This window comes from Lepus europaeus, chromosome 2, assembly GCF_033115175.1.
Source record: "Lepus europaeus isolate LE1 chromosome 2, mLepTim1.pri, whole genome shotgun sequence".
Taxonomy (NCBI): domain Eukaryota; kingdom Metazoa; phylum Chordata; class Mammalia; order Lagomorpha; family Leporidae; genus Lepus; species Lepus europaeus.
The window spans coordinates 122,506,967-122,530,688 of NC_084828.1; the positions used below are offsets into that span (position 1 = coordinate 122,506,967).

General features: G+C 35.3%; 1 protein-coding gene across 1 annotated transcript in view; it reads right to left on the reverse strand.

Annotated features, from left to right (window-relative positions):
* Nucleotides 1-23,722, reverse strand: part of RSRC1 (arginine and serine rich coiled-coil 1) — a 464,346-nt gene that overhangs the window by 203,940 nt on the left and 236,684 nt on the right. The window contains exon 6 of the mRNA XM_062212576.1: nt 2,613-2,664. Coding sequence (XP_062068560.1) covers nt 2,613-2,664 — 52 coding nt within the window. The remainder of the gene's footprint in view (nt 1-2,612; nt 2,665-23,722) is intronic.

Sequence of the window (23,722 nt, forward strand, 5' to 3'; positions counted from 1 at the left end):
ATGTTTGGTACAGTATGCATGACACCTCATAGTTACATTTTGTTTAATGTTACTTTCTTCACACATATATATTTCAAAATCACATCACTAATAATCATGGCTAATTGTTCTAGCTTTTAATCCAAATTGGTAACATCATTAATGTTTATAAAAATAACACATGGCAATGCAATGGTTAAACATAACATTTTGGGGTGATCCAGAGCTAGAGTAAAAGACTATGTTAAATCAGTAGGATGTCTAGAACACTATCCACCAAGTTGTGCTAACTATAAGACTAAAATAAGCCGGCGCCGTGGCTAACTAGGCTAATCCTCCGCCTTGCAGCGCCGGCACACCGAGTTCTAGTCCCGGTCGGGGCACCGGATTCTGTCCCGGTTGCCCCTCTTCCAGGCCAGCTCTCTGCTGTGGCCAGGGAGTGCAGTGGAGGATGGCCCAAGTGCTTGGGTCCTGCACCCCATGGGAGACCAGGATAAGCCCCTGGCTCCTGCCATCGGATGAGCGCGGTGCGCTGGCCACAGCGCGCCAACCGCGGCGAACCAACGGCAAAAGGAAGACCTTTCTCTCTGTCTCTCTCTCACTGTCCACTCTGCCTGTCAAAAAAAAAAAAAAAAAAAGACTAAAATAAATTCTATCCCAAAAATCTAACATAAGACCTGATGCCTTTCCTCAAATCCAATTTAAGGTGATGAAGTTGAGTGTGCCTTCCCTGGCAATTCAAGTGGAGTGTAACATAACAGTGGGTGCTATCAGACCTTCTTACCCAAATACCTCAATTTTAGCAACAGGTTAGACTCTAAGTGCAAATCTTATTAAACTGGATTCAAGTTTCTTAAGCCCCTGCCTCCCATTATCTTTTTTTTGTTGTTGTTTATATTTAATTATACAACCCACACCTTGAGTTCATCACCAAAACAGAGAACTAGAACCTTGACAATAAGTTCTGTTTTGCCTGTGTGCTCTTGTGCTATCCATTCATCTGCTTCCCCTCGCCATCAAGTTCTCATTAAAAACAATACTGGATGCTTTTCAATGGAGTATAATATGTTACATCACATTATGAAGCAATATATGCATGGGATTGAGCATCAGAAGCAAAGTTTGGTAGAAACAGCTACTTAGTGGCAATGAAGGACTGCAGTGCACAAATGTACAATTAATATCCTCTTCTCTCATATACTTATTTCTACAGTAATCAATCCCAAGGGAAGACTACAAAGTATAAAAATATAATGTACAAGAGGATATTCAACACAGTGTTAATGGTAAGGAGGAAAAGCTAGAGACAATAAAATGGTTCAATGTGAAGAAAATGATTAATAAAAGAAGTACTATACATTGAACTAAGGTCTGTCCTTTATTTTCCTAGGCCACAAGTTTATACTGAAAACTATCATACTTTTTGATTGTTTCTCAAATTCATAGAACCTAGCTCTTTATCCTTAATATAATATAGAATGCTAAATTAAAAAAATGAGTGGACAAGCTTGCACTGTCAGATTTGTTTTATAACAAACTTCAAAGTCATGTTTAAAGATAAAGAAAATAGATAAAACCTTGATGTAAAACTTTATAATTGTATATATTAAGGGAAACATTTTCTGGGCTAGACAACACGAGCATTATCCCTTAAAAGTAAGACTTTAATACTCAAATTATGAACTGTAAATATTTTTTTCAAAGTAAAATGCCACTGAAGGATGAATGCAGAGTATAATAAAGAACTACATTAGTTGGCTTTATCCTACAAGAGAGTCAAAATAGGAAAAGCCCAACAGCAAGCCAAATTTTAATAAATCATGCTTAATTAAAAATAAAGGTAAACACATAAAATACAAGTGATTTGTGAAGTAATAAGGAGGAGAATAGAGATTCATAGTCAAAATTAAAATATTTATCAACTTTTTTATGTGGTAATTTACTTCCGTTAGTGTTTCAGAAAGCTAGTTATCATTCACACTGGTGTTCCAAATCTCTAGACTGCAGATACTTTGTATGGAATAAAGAATTAATAGAAGAGATATTTAAATCAATATGCACATATGTATTTTCTTAATCAATAAGTACCAAAAATATAACAACTATTATTTGGAGATGTGAAATTACTTTTGACATCTAGATGTTATCTAGAACATACAGTCCAAATGAAATTGAAGGATTTATTAAATAACACTAATGTCATTTCCTTTAGAACAATGTGAATCTCAATCTAAACAATACAGTTTATTCAAAGGTTGAATCAAAATGGAGCAAAGTCTTAAGTGTAAAACTAAAAAACTTTTAGAAGGAAATCAAGGAAGAAATCACAATACGGCGTTATCAAAGAATTCTTAAATGTGCTACCAAAAGCATGGTCCATTAATATATGACCAAAAGGCTATCATCAAAATTAAAATGAAAATTGATGTGAATCTTATGAAAATATAAAATGAACTTACAGCATTATATTTAGCATTATACTCCAGCAATAAATAGATCATGTGTGGTCATATATATAATCTAAACTTTATGTGAAAATAAGAATTTTCCGCTTGACTCGGCAATAAGCATGCTACTACCCCAATTAGATTTGCTACTTTTTTATTTAGTGAAAATTAATCATAAACACTTACCAGCAGCTTCAAGAACCAGTTGTAGTCTGGCTTTGGCCTGCTCAGCTGGTGGCTAAAAACCAATCATAAAAGACATTTAAAGATCAGATTTAGTTGATGGAGATTTAAAATCAATGCACTGTATATGTATCAGAAAATTTAGAGAAGCTTATCATAATCAATATTAACATCCATCTACATATTAACAAAATTTTGTCACAGGAGTACTACTGATTTTCTCTCACCTTCACAAATTATACTTTTTGTTACTACTCATAGAATTCAATAATGACATTCTTTTTTTTTTTATTGGAAAAGGGTTCTTTTACTACCCAATGGTGTACCAATCAGAAATAACATAAATAACTGAAATATCATGAGGCAAAATACACATATGTGATTATGTGAAAATTCTCTAGTTGTATTATTTCTTCGCATATGAAAACATGCAAGTGACCTATTAGAATATAAATATAGTAGAAACTTGAAGTCTAATATCTCAGGCATTTTTAACCATAAGCCAAATATTTTGGTTTTCTAATGTTTTGAAAGGAACAACCGTGTCAAAGACAGGGCACAATATAACTTCTATGCTTTTAATTCCTACTAATGGTCCTAAAATTGTTCTCAATGATCCTTGACTCAAAGGATTAGATAATGCTGAAACTAAACTACTTTCCTACTAATAATCTTACACTGGGACTTCTGCATAACAGCCTGATGGTATCTAAACTATAACATGGATTGCATCAAGGTTACCTAAGATCTGCTGAAAACTGTTCTCAGTATTCAGGACTTTACTTCACCACAAATTTATAAAGATGACAGTAATAAACTAAATAAGAAATGTAAAGGAAAAACCTAATTAACTCCATGTTTACATATAAAAAACACCATTTTAGAATTAACATTTCATGTGATACATTTGAATATCATGTTATTTATGAAAAAAATCAACTTGAATGGAAAGAATTAAATAACTAGGTAAAGAAAGATATGCCTAAGAAGGCTTAAGAATTTGAGCAGTGGCACAAGCATTTGGCTTAGTAGTTACAATATCTTTTAGGATATCTGCTTTTCATATTGGAGTGCCTGGCTTGAGTCCTGACTCTGCCTCCAATTAAATGCACATCCTTGGAGGCAGCAGGTGTTGGCTCAAACACCGTGGTCTCTGCCACCACCTGGGAGATCTACAGTGGGTTCCAGGCTATTGGCTTCAGCATTACCCACTCTGGCTGTTTAAGGCATTTGGGGAGGGAACCAGCAGATGGAAGATTGATCTCTCTCTTTTTCTCTTCCTCTCTCTGTCTCCCTCTGTCTCATCCTCCCTCTCTGCCTTACAAGCAAAAGTGAAAATAAATAAATAAATAAATAAATAAATAAAGCAAATGATTTGGGGCCAGCATTATGGTGCAAAAGGTTAAGCCACCTCCTGTGATGCCAGCATTCCTTATCTGAGCACCAGTTAGGTCCCAGCTACTCTGCTCCCAATCCAGATCCCTGTTAATGTGCTTAGTAAAGCAGTGGAAGATGGATCAAGTACGTGGGCTCCTGCCCCCCAAGTGGGAGATCTGGATGGAGTCTCATGTTCTTGGCTTCAGCTTGGCCCCATACCAGCCAGTATGGCCATTTGGTGAGTGAACCAACAGATAGAAGATCTCTTTCTCTCTGTGTCTCTCCTTTCTGTGATACTCTGCCTTTCCAATAAAGAAAATAAATCTTGGAGCCAGCATTGTTGCATAGCAGGTAAAGCCAAAGACTGTGATGCTGGAATCCTATATGGGCACTGGTTAGTGTCCCAGCTGCTCCACTTCCAATCCAGTTCTCTACTAATGTGCCTGGGAAAGCACAGAAGATGGCCCAATGTTCCGCCCCCTGTACCCATGTGTGAGACCCATATGAAGTTCCTGGCTCCTGGCTTTGGTATAGGCCAACCCTGGCCATTGAGGCCATTTGGAGAACAAACCAGTGGATGGAAGATCTCTATATTTCCCTCTCTCTCTCTCTCTGTAAATAAGTTTTTTTTGTAAAAAATAAGAATGGAAATGTGAGAGGAAGGAAGAAGAATGGTTGGAGTAAGGAAGGGAGGGAGGCAAGGTGGAATGAATCACTATGTTCCTAAATCTGTATACATGAAATGCATGAAGTTTATATTTCTCAAATACAATTTAAAAATAAATGAAAGGTAAATTTAAAAATAAATAAATCTTTAAAAACGTCCATTTTTTTTTTTTCCTTGTAGCTGTCACAATCCTACTGTTTGACTTAGGGACAGTATTGTACACAATGATAGCCCTGTAAACAGAAGCCTGATTTTATAAATAGGTTTCACTGGAACACAGCCAACTCATTTACATATTGTCTATGGCGCTCTGTGCTCAACTCAACAACAGAAGTTGAGCATTTGTTGCAGGAGCCTTATAACCAGCAAAGCCTAAAAGAACCATGATTTAGACCTTTAACAAAGTTTGCTGACTCCTGCCACAGAAGATGGAGAGAGTTAGAATTTTAAACATAGAAGTGATGTGCTAAGTCTGCCCTTACATACATTATTCTAGCAAAATGTTTGAGGATGAGTCGAAAGGAATGTGACTGGGGCAAAGAGATCAGCAAGGTGGCAATTACAGAATTCCAGGTGAGATGATGAGTACCTGAGCAGGGGCAGGAGTAGAAAGCTGGGCAGGAGGACTCCCCTTTGAGAAACATTTAATGAGGAAAACAAAGGGACTGACTGGATTATTGTGGGAGGTGTGAAACATGTTGTATGTTTGTAGTGGGGATGCATTCAAAGTTATAAAGCATGGAAAATATGTGACTTCAAATTAAAATGTCACAGCAAAATATCAATAGAAGACTGTGTGACATCTACTGACTATAATCTAACAGTCATAAACTAAAATGTGTATGGGGCCAAGCAGTTAATATAAACATTTATGAGGATAAATGGCAACTGACATTCATCACTAGTATTAGTACTAGCATTAGTATTAGTAGTAGGGAGCTCAGAAACTGCAGAGCAAGTGCCCCAGCTCAAGGAAGCTGTGGACACTCAGCATCAACTGATTGCTATAATGCAGAAGTGCAAGCCCAGGCTTCTGAAATTTGTTAATTTTTCACAAGAATTAAGTCACCATGAAAACTAATACTATGTGGAACAAACAGTATTTCTCTGCACTAGGTTCAGCCCCAAGACCTCTGCCATCTACTTACCACACATAGTAGAAACTTGATACTTTGTGCAATATAACATAACTAGAATAGCAAGAAATGATATACCAGGCTCTAAGCAAGCTAAGAATTATGAAGCATACATTTAAGAATGTCCTTGTAAGCAGTCAGTATTCTTTGATAGAAAAATCCTAGACACTTTACTGGCTAAGATTTTTTTTTTTCATTTCACAGAGAAATTTTTAACAATTAAGAATAACTTAAGACATAAGAAGAGTATACAGAATAACATATACTCAACTTCAAATAAAATATTAACAACAATAGTAAAGTCTCCTATTCCATGAAATCCTAAATCTTCCTCCATAGCATCCCTTGCCTCCCCCCATTATAGCCACTATTTTGAAAATATAGTGATTACTAAACCTAGAGATTTGATAGTTAATGTTTATGATAAAGATAGATGCTATGATATATTTATTTTTCACCAATTATTCCCACAATCGTAACATACAACTTCATAAAGAAAGCCAGAGAATAGGATTTTTAGCATTTGCTTCTACTAGTAAATGCTGGATTAAAATTAAGAAACGCTGACTCCAAATTTCATGATCCTTCTACCTCAATCACTATCATACTCATGAAGTCACAGCAATTAATTTACAAAGATTCAAAAGTATAATAAGGTTCTCATTCTTTCTAAAAGAAAATTATCCAAAACAATGCAGTTGATACAGTAAATAAAATGATTCCATTCTAAATACATTTGCCTGTGGTGATACAACTTCCTAAATTTTATCTATGAAATACAGAGATGAACTCTGACAATAGGGATAAATATGTTATTAGATTTTTAAAGTAATCTGTATTTGGTAATATTTTGACTTTGCTGAAATTTACCACTCAACTATTTTTCTTGGATGGGGTATGTAGATACAAATACTCTCTCACTTTTTGCACAAGCAAAATGATGTCTTTTTACTGTGACTGGTGAATACATTGAATGAATATGGAATACTTCAGTTGCAATCTTTCTCAATCACCTGTTTCTTGAATCTGTCATTTAAAAAATTTTTAATTTATTTATTTGAAGGGAAGAGTTACACAGTGAGACACACACATAACATGCACGCATGCGCGAACACATACACATTTGTGTGTGTGTGTGTATTAGAGAGAGAGGGAGAGAGAGGAGACAGACAGAAAGAGAGAAATTTCTTTACTCTGTTGGTTCATCCCTCAAATGGTCTAAATGGCCCCAATGGCTGGGTCTGAGCCAAGCAGAAGGCAGGAGCCTGGAACTCCATCCTGGTCTCCCATGTCGGTGGCAGACGCCTAAGCATTTGGGATATCTTGTACTGCTTTCCCAAGCCCATTAGTGAGGAACTGGATCAGAAGTGCAGCAGCTGGGATTGAATTGGCATTCATTCAGGATGCCAGTGTTGCAGGTGGTGGCTTAACCAACTGCACCACAATGCCAGTCTCTATAACCTCAAATCTTTCACAAGGACTCTACATGATTTCTAGACAAGAATTTGTCTCAGAAGAGAGAAAACATTTCAACAGGTTGTTTCGCTGGAACTCTCTGGGCCCCACTTGCCTTTCTATTATCAGAATTTTATCTTGGCTCAGAAAAAGTAGTTCTGGAGATGGAATTTAGAGAGGAGAATGAGAGAACACAGTCTGATGTAAGTTGTTATCAGTCTGATTGCTCTCTGCAGTTACTTTATAGGAAAAGATCAGGAGAAAGAAGAAACAGAGTTTAAAAACATTTTATCATTTATTTTTAGATAAGTATGATCATATAATCTGGCTCAGGAAAAAATCACCTTTGGGGTTTCAATGCCAAGATATCTAATGCTTTAGCTATTTTACTCTGTATTATACTTCAGTATTAGCATGAATCTCATCAGAACTGGTACATGGTACCTATGGTATTCAAAATAATAACAACACCAAACACATATGTATGGAATTTCTCAAAGAATCTTTAAACAAGGACATATTTAAGGGTACAATGTCATAATTGTGCTGTATTTAGGAAACTTATAGAGAGAATATTATAACCAATTTAAAAATAATATTCCTTATATCAAAATTAGTGATATAAAATTAGATAAACAAATATCATCAAAATAGATCTACAGAGAATATAAATACGATTCTCTTGTAAACATAAATTGATAATAATGGAAAAGTAAGAAAAATAATAACTTTAAAGATTTTTAAAGGCTGTATTAAAGTTAAAACTGACTGTCAACAAAAAAAACTAGAACAACACTGTACTACAATTTTAACTCATAGAAGGAAAACTGTACTGCTGCTAGAAATTCTTATACAGGACTTAAAAATGCTGAAGTAACAGAAACCCTTTGGTAGAAGGAGAGGGCCTAGGAGTCTTTCTCTTGCTTCCTCTCCTCTGCACTGCAGCCATGTATACCAACGTATTTCCACTTTAAGATCCAGGTTAGAGAAGAGTACTCACATTCTCAAGCAAAGCAAATGCTCTTAAGATCAAACTTCAAAACAAAACAAAAAACAAAAACAGATCAGTCTCATGATGACTTATGTAGGAGACCATTGTCAATGCCTAGTCTCTTTTCTTAGTCTCATCCTGAGTTCACTGTAAATACACTGCAGTTTTAGATTCTGAAAATACTGCTGAGGCTAATATCCAAATCCAGAAAAATCCTTTGAGTCTTGGTTCTATAAAAAGAAAATCAAAGAGAAGCTCATCCTAACATAAAACTGATCTACACTAAACTATTTGCTCATCCTTCTCACTTCCATTTGTATTCAGCTCCCTGAACCATTATGGAATTTCTAAAAGTTGATGAAGCTGAAGTCACTCCATCTGCAAACAACAGTTTGGGAGTTGTTAAGCACAGGGAAGAGGAAAGTCTGAAAGAAAGATGGCGGCTGAGCCAAAGAGAGAATTCAGAGCTGGAAATGAAATTGGGCTAGCAATATTTTGCCATATCAAAATTAAGATTAGTTTGAATGGTTTTTGGATACTACCCTCAATTTCATATGATCATAATCTCTCTTGACATAAAAATATATAGTAACCCTTAATCTACTTACGAAATTGAAAACTTACGTTTGTACAGTTTTTAATATTTTGGAACTTGCAGGTGTGAAAAGTACTATTGAACTCTTATAGAATCTTGACATAAAATTCAAACATTTAAAATTTATTACTTTCATTTGTTCAAAATTTACACGCAGCCTCTTATGTAGAAAGGACTGTCCTACAAGTTGAGGATAAAAAATTCATAGACATAATTTCTGATTCCAAGAATCACAGAATAATCAAAATAATAATTTAAAGGAAGAAACTTCTGGGGCTGGTGCTATGGCATAGAAGGTAAAGCTGCTGCCTGCAGTGCCAGCATCCCAAATGGGTGCCGGTTCAAGTTCCGGCTGCTCCACTTTCAATTCAGCTCTCTGCTATGGCCTGGGAAAGCAGTGGAGGATGGCCCAAGTCCTAGGGCCCCTGCACCCACATAGGAGACCCAGAAGGAGCTCCTGGCTCCTGGCTCTCTTGGTTTCGGAGTGGTGCAGCTCTGGCCATTGCGGCCAATTGGGGAGTAAACCAGCGGATGGAAGACCTCTCTCTCTCTCTCTCACTCTCTATCACTCTCTCTCTGCCTCTCCTTCTCTCTCTGTGTAACTCTTTCAAATAAATAATCTTTTAAAAAAAAAAAAAGAAAACAAACTTCTATTTATTAAATATCTACCTTGTGCCAAGCATGTGTGTTATTTTTACCTTTCCTTAAAATTTTCTCAAACAGGAACTGGCGTTGTGGTGTAGTTGGTTAAGCCATTGCCTGTGATGCTGGTATCCCACATGTGCACCAGTTCAAAACCCAGTTGCTCCACTTCTGATTCAGCTCCCTGTAAATGTGTCTGAGAAAACAGTGGAAGATTCTCCAAGTGCTTGGGCCCATGCACCCACGTGGGAGACACAGAAGAAGCAATGGGCTCCTGGCTTTTGCCTGGCCCAGCTCTAGCTTGTTGCAGCCATCTGGGGAATTAAGCAGTAGATGGAAGATCTCTAACTCACTGTCTCTCCTTCTTCCTCTCTAACTCTGCCTTTCAAATAAATAAAAAATAAATCTTTAAAAAATCTTCTCAAAGCTTTATTGTGGTCTAATTACCAAAGTACAATAAATTTCATATACTTAGTATTTCACTTTTAAACTCAGCATAAATATTTTGAAATGCATCCATGTCGTTCTATCAATAGTTCATTCCTTTTCATCGCTGAATAATATTCCATTGTAAGGATACATTGTAACATCTTTACGCATACATGTGTCAATAGCATTTGAATTATTTCCAGTTTTGCTGCAGTTGTTACAAAAAATGCTATAATCATTCAGGTACAAACCTTTGTATGAATGTGCTTTCATATCTCTTGGGTAAAATCCAGGAACTGAATGGCTGTATGATGCAGTAATTATATCTGTAACTTTTTAAATAAAATACCAAGTTGTTTCCAAAGTGCATCCTAATTATCACTTGGCATATCAGTCTTTTTAATTTCAAATCTCTCATAGGTGTGTAGAGGTACCTCAGTACAGTTGTTTCTCTATTGAATGGTGCTGTTGAACACTTTTATTATGTGCTTATATATTATCCATATATCTTCCATGGTAAAATGAATGTTCAAAGCTTCTGTCAATTTCTCTATTGTAACAAAGTACTTTCTCTCATATGGAATTTCCAATTTTATATGCAAAGTCTGATTAGATTTTTGACAAAGACCACCCCATCAACTTCTTCTTTTATAAATGATGCTTTCTATGGTGCTGTATCTAAGAAATTTTTACATACTACCAATTCACAAAGATTTATCCTTGAAGATTTGAGGTTATTTTTTCTTCTACATGTAATTGCATTGTGGTGGAATGAGAAGGCCATGCCACAGCAACATTCCATGATACGTTTTCAATTAATTTTTGTATATTGTAAACAGTATGCACAGAAGCCTTCTTTTTTAAATTTAGCAATATAGTTATCCAATTTTCCAGCACCCATCTGCAGAGAAGATTATCATTTTTCCACTCAACTGCCTTTGTACCTTTGTCAAAGTCAACCTGCCACATGTATGTAAGTATCTTTCTAGTCTATCCTGGTTCATTTGTTTGCCAATCTTGATGCCAATATCACACTATCTTGAGTACTACAGCTTTATACTAACTCTTGAAATCAGATACAATAACTCTAGATTTCTTGTTTTTAATAGTAGTTTCAAAAAAAAAAGTAGTTTCAGTTCTTCTAAGTTCTTAGCATTCTCAAAAGACAGACGTTTGGGGGAATGATAGTGGTATGAGAAATGATAAGTAGTAATAGGGAGTCATACAATCTGCGTATAATGAGTAAGTTCCTTAACCAAGCAACTTGACAGTAAAATAGCAACTTTTACAGTGATCCTATGAGCTCCAAATATATGTCTGTTAATGTCTATGTGTTATATATTTTTCAGCCAATATGAGATATGTCCCTGAAAGCATAGCAACCTGAAAAAAGTAATATCTCTTTAGAAAATAAAAATAATAGCTATTATTTATTTTACACTAATGGTGTTCCAGAATCTATGCTAAGCTTTTTGCATACCATATCACAATCTTAACAAGTCAGGAATTCTCACTACTATCTTTTAAATGAAGTTTAAATTAGCATAACTCACAAAGCTGACAAAGTGGCAGAATTTGAATTTTAATACAGATCACAAAATCTGTTTTTAACAATACTACACTGCCTCATAGCTTGAAATTCATTGATTTATTAATTTTCATAGGGTAATAAAAGACAAATAGAATAATTTTAATTGCTAGAATAGACTACAAAGTTAAAATAACTGTTTAGTCTTTGGATGCTTTTACTTATGACCTTAAAATTATGAGTGCCTTCTAAAAATCTCATTTTAATCAAGCTTTTACAGATGTACACCTTTAAAAATATTAAACATATTTGTAATATAGGTACTGTGCAGTTTCCTTTAAAGAAAAAGCAATCTTACTATGACAGAGACACATATCAAAAGCTTATCATATTTCGAGCTACATTTTATTTTAACTGTTACTATAATTCTATCTCTTAGAATCAAGGTCTAAGCAAGAAATATTACAAATAGCTCAAAAGCAGATTTATCTTGCCTCTAGAACTTAGCACCAAGTTAGTTTAAATAAAGACCCCCTAAAAAAGAAAAAAAATGTATTTCATTCTCAAGCAAATTCATCTTAGAGTTTTACCACTTTCTCTAAACAATTAAATATTTACAAAAAAATCATTTAACAGCTATTTTTAATTAAAAACCATAGAATACATCATCTTATAGATGTCATTTCACAGATGCAATGTTAAATTAAAGACATGAAATGGAACTTAAGGTTACAAAATCCTATAGGACTATTTAAGCACCTATCTTCACAATCCATTATTAAAAGAGTACTTAAGAGGTTCATGGAAAATGGAATTAAAAGATAAAGTTATTTTGAAATCCATGTACACCCAGGGTCTCCAAAGAGTTCATGGAAGAATGCAGTATAAGAAAAACATGCATGGATTTCAAAATTTTTAATCAAAATAAACTTGTCTTTTAATTCCATTTTCTATGAATTTTTTCTTTTGTTAAAGGTTTTATTATTATTATTTTTTGAAAGGCAGAGTTATAGAGAGAAGGAGAGACACAGAGAGACAGAGATCATCCATCCACTGGTTCACTCCCCAGATGGCCAGGGCTGAGCCAGGTAGAAGCCAGGGGCCAGGAGTTTCATCCAGGTCTCCCACATAGGTGCAAGGGCCCAATACCTTGGGCCATCTTCTGCTGCTTTGCCAGGCGCATTAGCAGACAGCTGGATTGGACGTGGAGCAACTGGGACAGGAAACAGTGCTCATACAGGAGACTGGCATTGAAGGAGGTGGCTTTATCTGCTACAACACAAAACTGGCCCCTTCTGTGAACCTCTTGAAATACCTTCATTATACTATACAAATACACAGCTTGTTTATAATCTGTAGCTGCAAGGAGCAAATCTGAATATTTATGATACAGACTGTATGACCCATAAATCCTAAAACATTTACCTGGCCCTTTATAATAAAAAGGTTGACCCTGATACAGACTATTGTTGACCTCTGATCTAAACTACCGCAGTTGTAAACTCTCCATTTATCCTGTCCATTCTAGATGCAGCTGCTAAAATTATCTTCAAAATGAAAGGTTTCAATCAAGTTGCTACTTAAAAAGGCCTCAATTACTCTTCATTACTTCCAAGATTAAGCATAAACTTACCAATTCAATTTTTAATACCATCAATAATATCCCAATTTTATTCTTCTATTTTACTTTTCAACCAACATTTCAGCAATACATTGCCTCTCACTATTTTTCAACTATGTCCTGTGTATTCTTTCCTCTGTTTTTATTTCTTCACAACCTTCTACTTGGAATCCCCAAGTCATTATTAGTTGTAGAAATGCTAAATAAAATTCTGCTATCTTTCTCTACCTCTACTTGATTGGCTGGCTAAAATACAGACTGTTTCACAACTCAGAGAGTATTCAAAATCTTTATTAAAGTGCTATAGGCTATCTCTCCTAAATGTTTTCTAAAATGAAAGAGTACATAGTGATGTATAAGGAAAACTTCAGATAGTCTTACATTTTGTTTTATTTATTTTTTAAGATTTACTCATTTATTTTGAAAGTCAGAACTAGAGAGAGAGAGAGAGAGAGAGAGAGAGAGAGAGAGGAAGACACAGGGAAAGAGAGATCTTCCATCCACTGGCCCATGCCCCAGATGGCTGCAATTGCCAGCACTGGGACCACGCCAAAGCCAGGAGCAACTTCATCCAGGTCTCCTAGGTAGGTGGCAGGGGCCCAAACAGTAGGGCTATCTTCCACGGCTTTCCCAGGCCCCCAGCAGGGTGCTGAATCAGAAGCAGAGCAGCCCAGATATGAACTAACACACCTATATGGGATGTTGGAGTCCAGACAGCAATGATACCTACTATGCCGCAACACAGGCCCCTGAACTTCATTTAAGTATAAATATATTTTTTGATTTTCCAGCATCTTTATAAGGTAACTTCTTGTTTGGTTACTGCAACTTTAAGTAACAGCACATCCTTTAATTCATAAATATTAACATTTCATAATGGTCTTTGAGACACTGTTTTAAACAATGACATAAATGCCTTTCCTGATCCTTTTAGGAGTCAGCTTGAAATGATACTTCCTATTTTTTATATCCTTTGAGCATCCCAACCATATTTGTAAGAAACCTATTCTCTGTGACAAATTTTCTTTCTAGTTCTTAATTTTGTTTATCCACCTTTGTATCTTCCCACAGCTGCTGGGAAGGGAATATATTCTCAGCGGCTCCTATCAGCTGGAGCAGCCTGCTTGTTTCTACTTGCTTTATCAACTTCACTTAAGTTTTTAACACTCTTAACAAAACCTTCTGTACTTTATCCCAAGTTACAATTTCTATCTTTAAATAGTTACTTTCCTGTGCCTCTAACAGATCAAATTTACTTTTTTGAAGCCTTTTCCTACTCAATAACAAAAGCTAAAATTACTATAAGTTTTTACAAGATGTTTTCTCTTCAAAACATACATTACAAAAAAAAAAAAAAATACATTACTATCCAGCTGTCTGACTCATGACATTACAAATGCATGATACAAACTAACTAAAGGTCAAATAAATATTTATCTATATTTTTATGTAACTATAAATGTACTGCAGAAAATCATGTATTTTATTTGGATGATTTACTAAGTGATTTTCTGGATGGAATTGTTGTATAGAAGGCACATTTCAAAGATGACCAACAACCTGATAAGGGAGGGAAAGGACAAAAGACAAAAGGCTGACTGATGTCAGAAGAACTGTATTCTATTCCTGATTGTAATCACTGAAGGCTTTAGTTCCAACATACACAGGTATACTCATTACAATATTTCTGAAAATAAAAAAGGATTACCAAAAGGATAATAATTTCATAATTTGTGGCCCAACTCCGTGGCAGAAATAGCATAGTACTAGGGGATTTCAAAAAGTTCATGGAAACTAAGCATGTGATTCAGTTAAATTTTTCCATGAATTTTTTAAAGCCCTTCAGAGCGAATTTTTCAAATGTTGTAAAGATATTCAATTACATAGAAAATTATTACATTTGTAGTAGAGTAGGCTACAAAACTAATATGTAAAATGATCTATTTTTGTAAAAACAATTAAAAATTAAATGCAGATCCTAGAAAGAGCTAGAAAAATATATATTGCAAAATGACAACCTTTCCCCCTTTTTAGCCTTAATCCTACCTGCCTTCCAAGTAGTTTTGCGATGGACCAATAAAAATGGGTGTTACAACAATAGAAAAAATGAAAAATGTTTTCAAAAGACAGGGAAAAGCATAATTTAATATTACTGAATTTTTAGAGTTAAGTATATATTTATATCACACATTTAGTATATTTAAATCTATCTGAAAACTGCAAAAACAAAGATCTGCCTATAACCTGATGTGACACAAATACTTATTTCTACCATGAGGTTAAAGATACATTTTGTTAAGAAGTGAAACTTATAATGGATGAATATGCTAGCCTTTTGCCTCAGGAGATCTAGGATCAATAACCAGCTTAATAGGTGAAAATAATATAAATGATTAAACACTGGCGTTTTAGTTGACATTAGTATAATCACAAAATCATTTTGCAATTCATCATAATTAATGATCCCTGCTTAAGGAAAGTCCAAAACTATAGACGTTGTTAGTCATGATTAAAAAGTATTGGCAGAAACTTAGTTTTAGGCCCCCCCCCCCTTTTTTTTTTTTGACAGGCAGAGTGGACAGTGAGAGAGAGAGAGAAAGGTCTTCCCTTTGCCATTGGTTCACCCTCCAATGGCCGCTGCGGCCGGCACACCGCGCTGATCCAATGGCAGGAGCCAGGTGCTTCTCCTGGTCTCCCATGGGGTGCAGGGCCCAAGGACTTGGGCCATCCTCCGCTGCACTCCCTGGCCACAGCAGAGAGCTGAAGTCACTGTGTACTTACATCCCATGTGGGATCTGTCCTTAACGTGTTGTCTAATGTGCAGTGATGCTATAACTAGTACTGAAACAGTATTTTTACACTTTGTGTTTCTGCATGGGTACAAACTGATGAGATCTTTACTAATTATATACTGAATCGATCTTCTGTATATAAAGATAATTGGAAATGAAAAAAAAAACCTGGTGTTAAATTGGAAATGGCATAGAAAATTAATTTAAAAAAAATATTATGTAGGATCTCTGTCTTTAATGTGCTGTACACTCTTATTTAATGCTATAACTAGTACTCCAACAGTATTTTTTTTCACTTTGTGTTCCTATATGGGGGCAAACTGTTGAAATCGTTACCTAATACATACTAAACTGATCTTCTGTATATAAAGAGAATTGAAAATGAATCATGATGTGATTGGAAGGGGAGAGGGGAGGGTTGTGGGTGGGAGGGAAGTTCTGGAAGGGGGAAGCCATTGTAACCCATAAGCTGTACTTTGGAAATTTATACTCATTAAATAAAAGTTTAATAAAAAAAGAAAAAAAAGTATTGGCAGAAACTTAATTATTAATCTATGCTGCTATATTTCTCTTAGAATTCTATTGCAGAGTCAAAGTAGTATACAAATGTATGAAGTACATATTCTTTTTCAGCCTTTAATTCTAAACTAGACAACTCTCTCTTCCTGTCTTTCTCGCTGGTACTTTTGTGATCCCTCTGTTATCCAACCCCCTCCCCAAAAAAAGAGAGATAAAGTAAGCCCTATTTTATCCATGAAAGTTGCAACAGTAATAAAATGAAACAATCAAAAGTTCTGCTTTATACACTTCATAATATTTATTATAAAAGGACAACTTGGGACCAATGTTGTGCTGTAGTGAGCTAAGCTGCCTTCTGTGAGGCCAGATCCCACATCAGAGTGCTGATTCCAGTTCCAGCTACTTCATTTCAGATCCAGGTCTCTGCAACTGCACCCGGGAAAGTAGCATAAGATGGCCCAATTACTTGGGCTCCTGCCACCTTTGTGGGAGACCAGGATGGAGTTCCTGGCTCCTGGCTTTGGCCTGGACTAGTTCTGGCCATTACCGTCATTTGGAGAATGAACCAGTGAACAGAAGATCTCTAGATCTCTCTCTGTCTGTCTGTCTTTTTCTCTCCCTCCCTCCCTTTTAAATAAATGAATCTCATTTTTTAAATAAAAGAACTAACAATATATTTGCACGGTAAATTGGTAATGGTAACCACAACTCTTAACCACATAAATAACCTTTACTGTACTTTTTTCTTAAAAAATTATTGACCACTGTACCAATACGGTAACCTTTTTTTTAATTTCTGAAAAGTGCAATTTTATTTAAGATTATCTTCTGCATATATTTGGTTTATTATTTCTTAGACGTTCTGATGTAGAAAATGAACACAGCTCAATAAAAACTTTTAAAGTTAAAACATATGAAATGCAGATAATTATTTTTTAACTAAAAAAGTGACAATTTCAAATTTCAATAGAATAAGAATTCCCTTGGGGGAAGGGCTGAAGTTTTAAGCTTGGAAGCAACAAAGAAATCACAAAGGAAAAAGACTGACAGTTTGCATAACAATATTCAATTTTATATCAAAAAATGTTAAACAACACAAAATTAAACTAAATGGCGACATAATGACAGTAAAATTAATATTGGCAAATTTATCCTAGCGTTAATAGATTAGTTTCAAGAAAAGCTCCTATAAAATTATAAAGTGACTAATTCACAAAAGATAAAAGAATAAGATAAAATGCATAAGACAACTCACACAGAAAAATGACAGTCAAACTCTCTCTTCAGATTTCTGTTAAAATTCTGTCATTAACATACTAGAAAATATGCAAATTAAAAAATGGAAATTATATTTAACACAAACCAGTGGTGTAAAGCTCTTATACTTCACTAGGTTACTGGGTTCTTCTCAATTTTTCTTTTCTAATTTTTTATTAACACGATCATATAGGCATATCTTATGAAGTATCATGGAATACTTCAACCCATGTATAGAACATAAACTGATCAAATCAAGCAATTAGCATAGCCATTTCCTTATATTTTCTTTATATTTAAAGTCTGTCACTTCTCTTCTTCCAGTTCTTTCTTTAGTATACGATACATTAGGTGAACTATAGTCAACCCACTATGCTGTGGAACACTGGAGAATCTATTGCCTGTATCTGACTGTGTTGCGGTATCCCTTATCCAGCCTTTCCCTAGTCCTCTCTATCCCATCCTTCCCAAACATGAGTAATCATTATTCTTAGTTTAGGTCAACTTTTTTTAATGTTCATGTATGAGAGAGAACATATATTTGTCATTCTGTGTTTGGCTTATTTCACTTAACCATCTCCAGTTCCAACCACTTTGCTGTCAATGTCAGACTTTCACTCTTTTATAGGTGAATAATAACCCACTGTATAGATATACCACATTTACTTTACCTATTCATTCACTGAAGGGAAACCTAGACTAAGTCCATATATTGGCTATTGCCAATAGTACCACAATGAACAAGGGAATGTAAATCTCTTCAATAGACTGATTTCATTTCTCCTGCATATATACTCAGAAGTAGGACAACAGGGTCATATGGTAGATCTATTTTTAGTTTTCTGAGGAACCTCTCTGCTGTTCTCCATAGTGACTGTACTAATTTTTACTTCTACTAGCACTATATAAGTGGGGTAGCTTTTCTCTGCATCCTCATTAGCATTTGTTAGTTTTGTTTTTTTCACTAACAGTCTTTCAACTAGAATGAGATGATGTTGTGGTATTTCATCTGCATTTCCCTGATAACTGCTGATATTGAACATTTCTTTACATTTTTGTTGGTCATTTGTGTTTCTTTTTTTGTGAACTGTCTATTCATATTCTCTGCCCATTTCTTAACTGAATGTTTGGCTTTTGTTGTTGTTGAGTTTCTTTCAGTTCCTTATATATTATGGATACTCTGTCAGATGAATAGTTTGAATATCTTCTCCCATTCTGATGGTTGTCTTTTCATTCTGTTAATTATTTTATTGTTATAGATAAGTTTCTTAGTTTCATATGATCCCATTTGTCTAGTTTTGCTTTGTTGCCTATGATTTGGGGGTCATATCTAAACAATGATTGCCTATACTGATGTCTTAAAGTGTTTCTCCTATCTTTTCTTTCAGTGGTTTCATAGTTTCATGTCTTACATCTAGATCTTTGATCTGTTTTGAGTTGATTCAGGTAGGATCTTATTTTCAATTTTCTACAAATGGATATTCAGTTTTACAACCATTTATAGAAGAGACTGTCTTTTCACTAGTTTATGTTTCGGGTACCTTTGTCAAGAACAGTTATAGATGTGTGGATTCTTTCTATGATCTCTATTATGTTCCACTGGTATATGCATTTGTTTCTATGCCAGTACCACGCTGTTTTGATTATAAAAGCCCTACAGTATGTCTTGGAATCAGGTATTGTGATGCCTTTAGATTTGTTCTTTTTCCTCAAGATTACTTTGGCTTTTGGGGATCTTTTGTGCTTCCATATAAATTCCAGGATTACTCTTTCCTGTTCTTTGAAGGTCATTGCTATTTTGCCGGGGATTGTGTTAGATCCGTGAATTATTTTCGGTAGTATGAACATCTGAATAAAATTAATTCTTCTAATCAACAAATAAGTAAGATTACTTCCATTTTTCCTGTCTTCTTCAATTTCTGTCATTAGTGTTTTATAATTTTCATTGTAGTAGATTTTTTTCATAACCTTGGCTGAATTTATTCCAAGTATGTGATTTTAATAGCTATTATAAATGGGATTGGTCTTATAATTTCTTCTCAATGAGCTCATCATTTGCGCACAAAAATGTTACTGATTTCTGTGTGTTCGATTGCTGTCAATATTGTAAACTGATTTGATGCTTATAGAAAGCAATTTGAAATGTATGAAATGACGATTACAGGTACTCATACTCTATAAGAAAATATTCCAAGTATGTTCTAGAATAAAATATTTAAAACATGAAAATCATTGTTCTGATATTTCAGAAATTTTCTCTTTTTCTTTAAAGATTTATTTTATTTTTTGGAAGTCAGAGTTACAGAGAGAGATAGAGAGAGAAAGAGGGAGAGAGAGCAGTCTTCCATCCTCTCATTCTCATGCCCCCAATGGCCACAATGGCCAGAGCTGGGACAGACTGAAGCCAGGAGCCAGGAGCTTTTTTTGGGTCTCCCATGTGGGTGCAGGGACCCAAGCACTTGGGTCATCTTCCACTGCTTTCCCAGGCCATTAGTAGGGAGCTGGTTTGGAAGTGGAACAGCTGGTACTCGAATTGATGTCCATATGGGATGCTGGCATTCCAGGTGGTGGTTTTATCTACTACACCACAAAGCCAGTCCCCTAGAGATGTTCTTTAAAGGAAAGAACACCAGGAAATAAAATAAATATTCATCAATAAAGGAATTAGGTGGGGCCACCATTGTGGCGTAGTGGGTTAAGCTGCCACCTGTAGCATCAGCATCCCACATGGGCAACAGTTCAAGTCCTGGCTGCTCTACTTTCTATTCATCTCCCTGCTAATGCACATGGGAAAGCAGTGGAATATGGCGCAAGTGCTTGAGTCCCTGTACCCATGTGGGGACCTGGATGATGCTCCTGGCTCCTGTCTTTGGACTGGACAAGCCCTGGTCATTGCGGCCATTTGGGGAGTGAACCAGCAGATGGCAGACTTCTCTTTCTCTCTCTGCTTCTCCCTCTCTCTAACTCTACCTTTCAAATAAATAAATCAATCTTAAAAAAAAAAAAAAAAAAGTGGGGGAGAGTAGGTAACACTATTTAATGATGGGGTACTGTGACGTAGCGGGTAAAGCCGCCACCTGCAGTGCCAGCATCCCATATGGCATCGGTTCAAGTCCCAGCTACTTCACTTCCTATCTAGCTCTCCGCTATGGTCTGGGAAAGCAGTAGATGATGGAGTTAAATCCTTGGGCCCCTGCATTCTTGTGAGAGACAAGGAAGAAGCTCCTGGCTCCTGGCTTCGGATCGGATCCTCACAGCTCTGGCTGTTGTGGCCAATTGGAGAGTGAACCATCAGATGGAAGACCTCTCTCTCTCTCTCTCTCTCTCTCTCTCTCTCTCCCCTGCATAACTCTTTCAGATGAATAAATAAATCTCTTTAAAAAACACTATTTAATGAAATACAGAATACATATTAAATATAATGTTGAATATGAAAGCACTCAAAATTGCTTATTAGCTACAAAATGACAGAGTACTATATATTAAGAACATTTAAAATATTCATACCCTTTGACAAAGGATATTCATTTGAAGAATTGAGCCTACAGCAACTACTTAAGATAAAAAGGTCAATGCACAATTATGTTCATCCTTATGATATCTAGAAGAGAAAATGACTGCAAAATCACTGAAAACAATACACCAGTAAATTTTTAACAATGGAGAAATAATTCAATTTATTTGATTATATTGGTATACTAAACCATGATACAGCTATATTAAAATCTCTTAGGAAATTTTGAATATTTTACAAAAAACTATATTAAGATATTTACAGAAGCATTAATGACATAGAAAGTTATACTATATAACTTGGTGAAAACAGAGGATGTAAACTAAATAATAATGTTGATTCAATTTATGTGAAATATGTTATTTAATATGGATGTACAAAACAAAGATACTAAGAAACTATCCTGAAATACTAACAATGGTGTGTATTCTTACTTATAATAATAGCACCATGAGATTAGGAGAAACATTCCCCATAGAAAACAAGTAGAAATCTAGACAAAATCAGTAAAAACAACCATTTCAGAGCACTGGGAACTAACCAAAGGTAGATAACAACCTAAGAATTTACTGAGAAATACTGTTATTTCATCAAGAAGGAAAGGCAAGATTTTACATGTTTGCTTGCATACATCATTTCTCCCAAGTTTGAATGATAAAAACATTCAATACTGTTTTAAGGTCAGCATTTTGTCATTGTAGGTTAAGCCACTGCCTGCAACTCTGGCATCTCATATGGGCACTGGTTTGAGTCCTGGCTGTACCATTTCTGATCCAGCTCCCTGCTAATGTGCCTAGGAAAGCAGCACAAGATGGGCAGCCCAAGATGGGCCAAGATGGGCCCCTGCACCCATGTGGGAGACCCAGGAGAAGCTCCTGGCTCCTGTCTCTGGTCTGGCACAGCCTCAACTATTGCAGCCATTTGGGGATTGAACCAGTGGATGAAAACTATTTCCCCTCCTCTCCTCTAACTCTCTCTCAACCTGTCTCTCTCTATAACTCTGACTTTCAAATAAATTATATCTTAAAAATCATGCTGCTTTACCATCAGAGGTGATAAGCTCGGTTCAGGCTTGTGGCAGAACAATAAACAGTTACCAAGCAGACACTGGGAAGTCGATGGGTCATAGTATACTGAGATTACAAACTTTCTACGTGCTTCTAAATTACATACATGTGCAGAAGATGCTAGAAAGCCAGGTGAAGACTGAAAACCTGGATGATGTGAATTTGCTCCACCTTTGAATGTATTCCTCCTCCACATACATCCAGGCCACAGTATAGAAGCCTTATGGCCTTGAGGTATTTGGCCATGACCTTTGCCCAAATCATTCACTGACCACTAACGTATACACTCATATTGAAGAATACTAAGGAGTGGAGGTAAAAAAGCAGACAGTATCAGCAAACACAAAAACAAAGATGAGATACCAACAGCTAAATTTGCAAAGGTAACAAATGTTATAGTTTGAGTCCAGAGAAGGTAATCTACTAAGACAAACACACTAAATCCTCAAAAGAATACTGTGGAATCTAGAGTCACATATTACCCACAATTCCAATTTTAAACCAAAAAATTAGGGAAAAAATAGAGTATGGAAAAGTCATCCCATAATCAAGGAAAAAAAGCAGCTAAACCAACTTCAAATTGGCCCAGATTTAGTAAAGACTTCAAAGAAGCTATTATAAATATGTTCAAAGAATTAAAGAAAAATATGCAAAGACCAATGAATAAATTGATTGAACAAAATATGGTAAGAGAAACTGAGAATGCTAAAACTCAAAGGAAGGAACCCAATGGAAATTTTGTAGTTGACACGTACAATAACTAAAATGAAAACAAAACTCAGTTGATGGGCTCATTAACAGATCTGAGATGTCAGAAAAAACATCGGTATCTATAAATATGGATGGATAAAAATTATCTAAGCCAAAAAAAAAAAAAACTACAAAAAACAGACAAAATAATGTGAGATACCACCAAACATTCTAACACAGATAAGAGTGGTCTTCAGAAAGGTTATTGAAAAATGTGTATAATGAAAAAATTATTCATAGATTTCAAAAGTTTTTTACACCAAAAACTCTTATCCTTTAATTCCATTTTTTCAGGAAAAGAAACAGCACATAAGGAGGTAGCAGGAATAAAAAACTTGAATAATGACCAAAAATATTGAATTTGATGAAAAACTAACATACAAATCACTGAAGCTCAATGAACCTGAAGAGGACAAATGCAAAAGAAACGACACTCATGTATATCACAGTCAAACTCCTACTGAACAAAGTCAAAGAGAAAATCTTAAAAGTAGCAAGGGACAAGTATCATTACACACACAAATAAAAATATGACTAATGATTTATTTTCCAACAAAAATAATGCAGAAAAGAAGGAAAGATGAATGGCTTTTTTAAAGTGCTGAGGAGAAAACATCTGTTAAGTAACAATTCTACATTCAACAAAAAATAAAGAAAATTAAAATATTCACAGATAAACAAAAACTGAGGTAATTCACTTCTAGTGGCCCTGCCCTAACAAGAAATACTGAGTATGTCCTTCAGACCAAAAGGAAATGATACTAATGGTAACT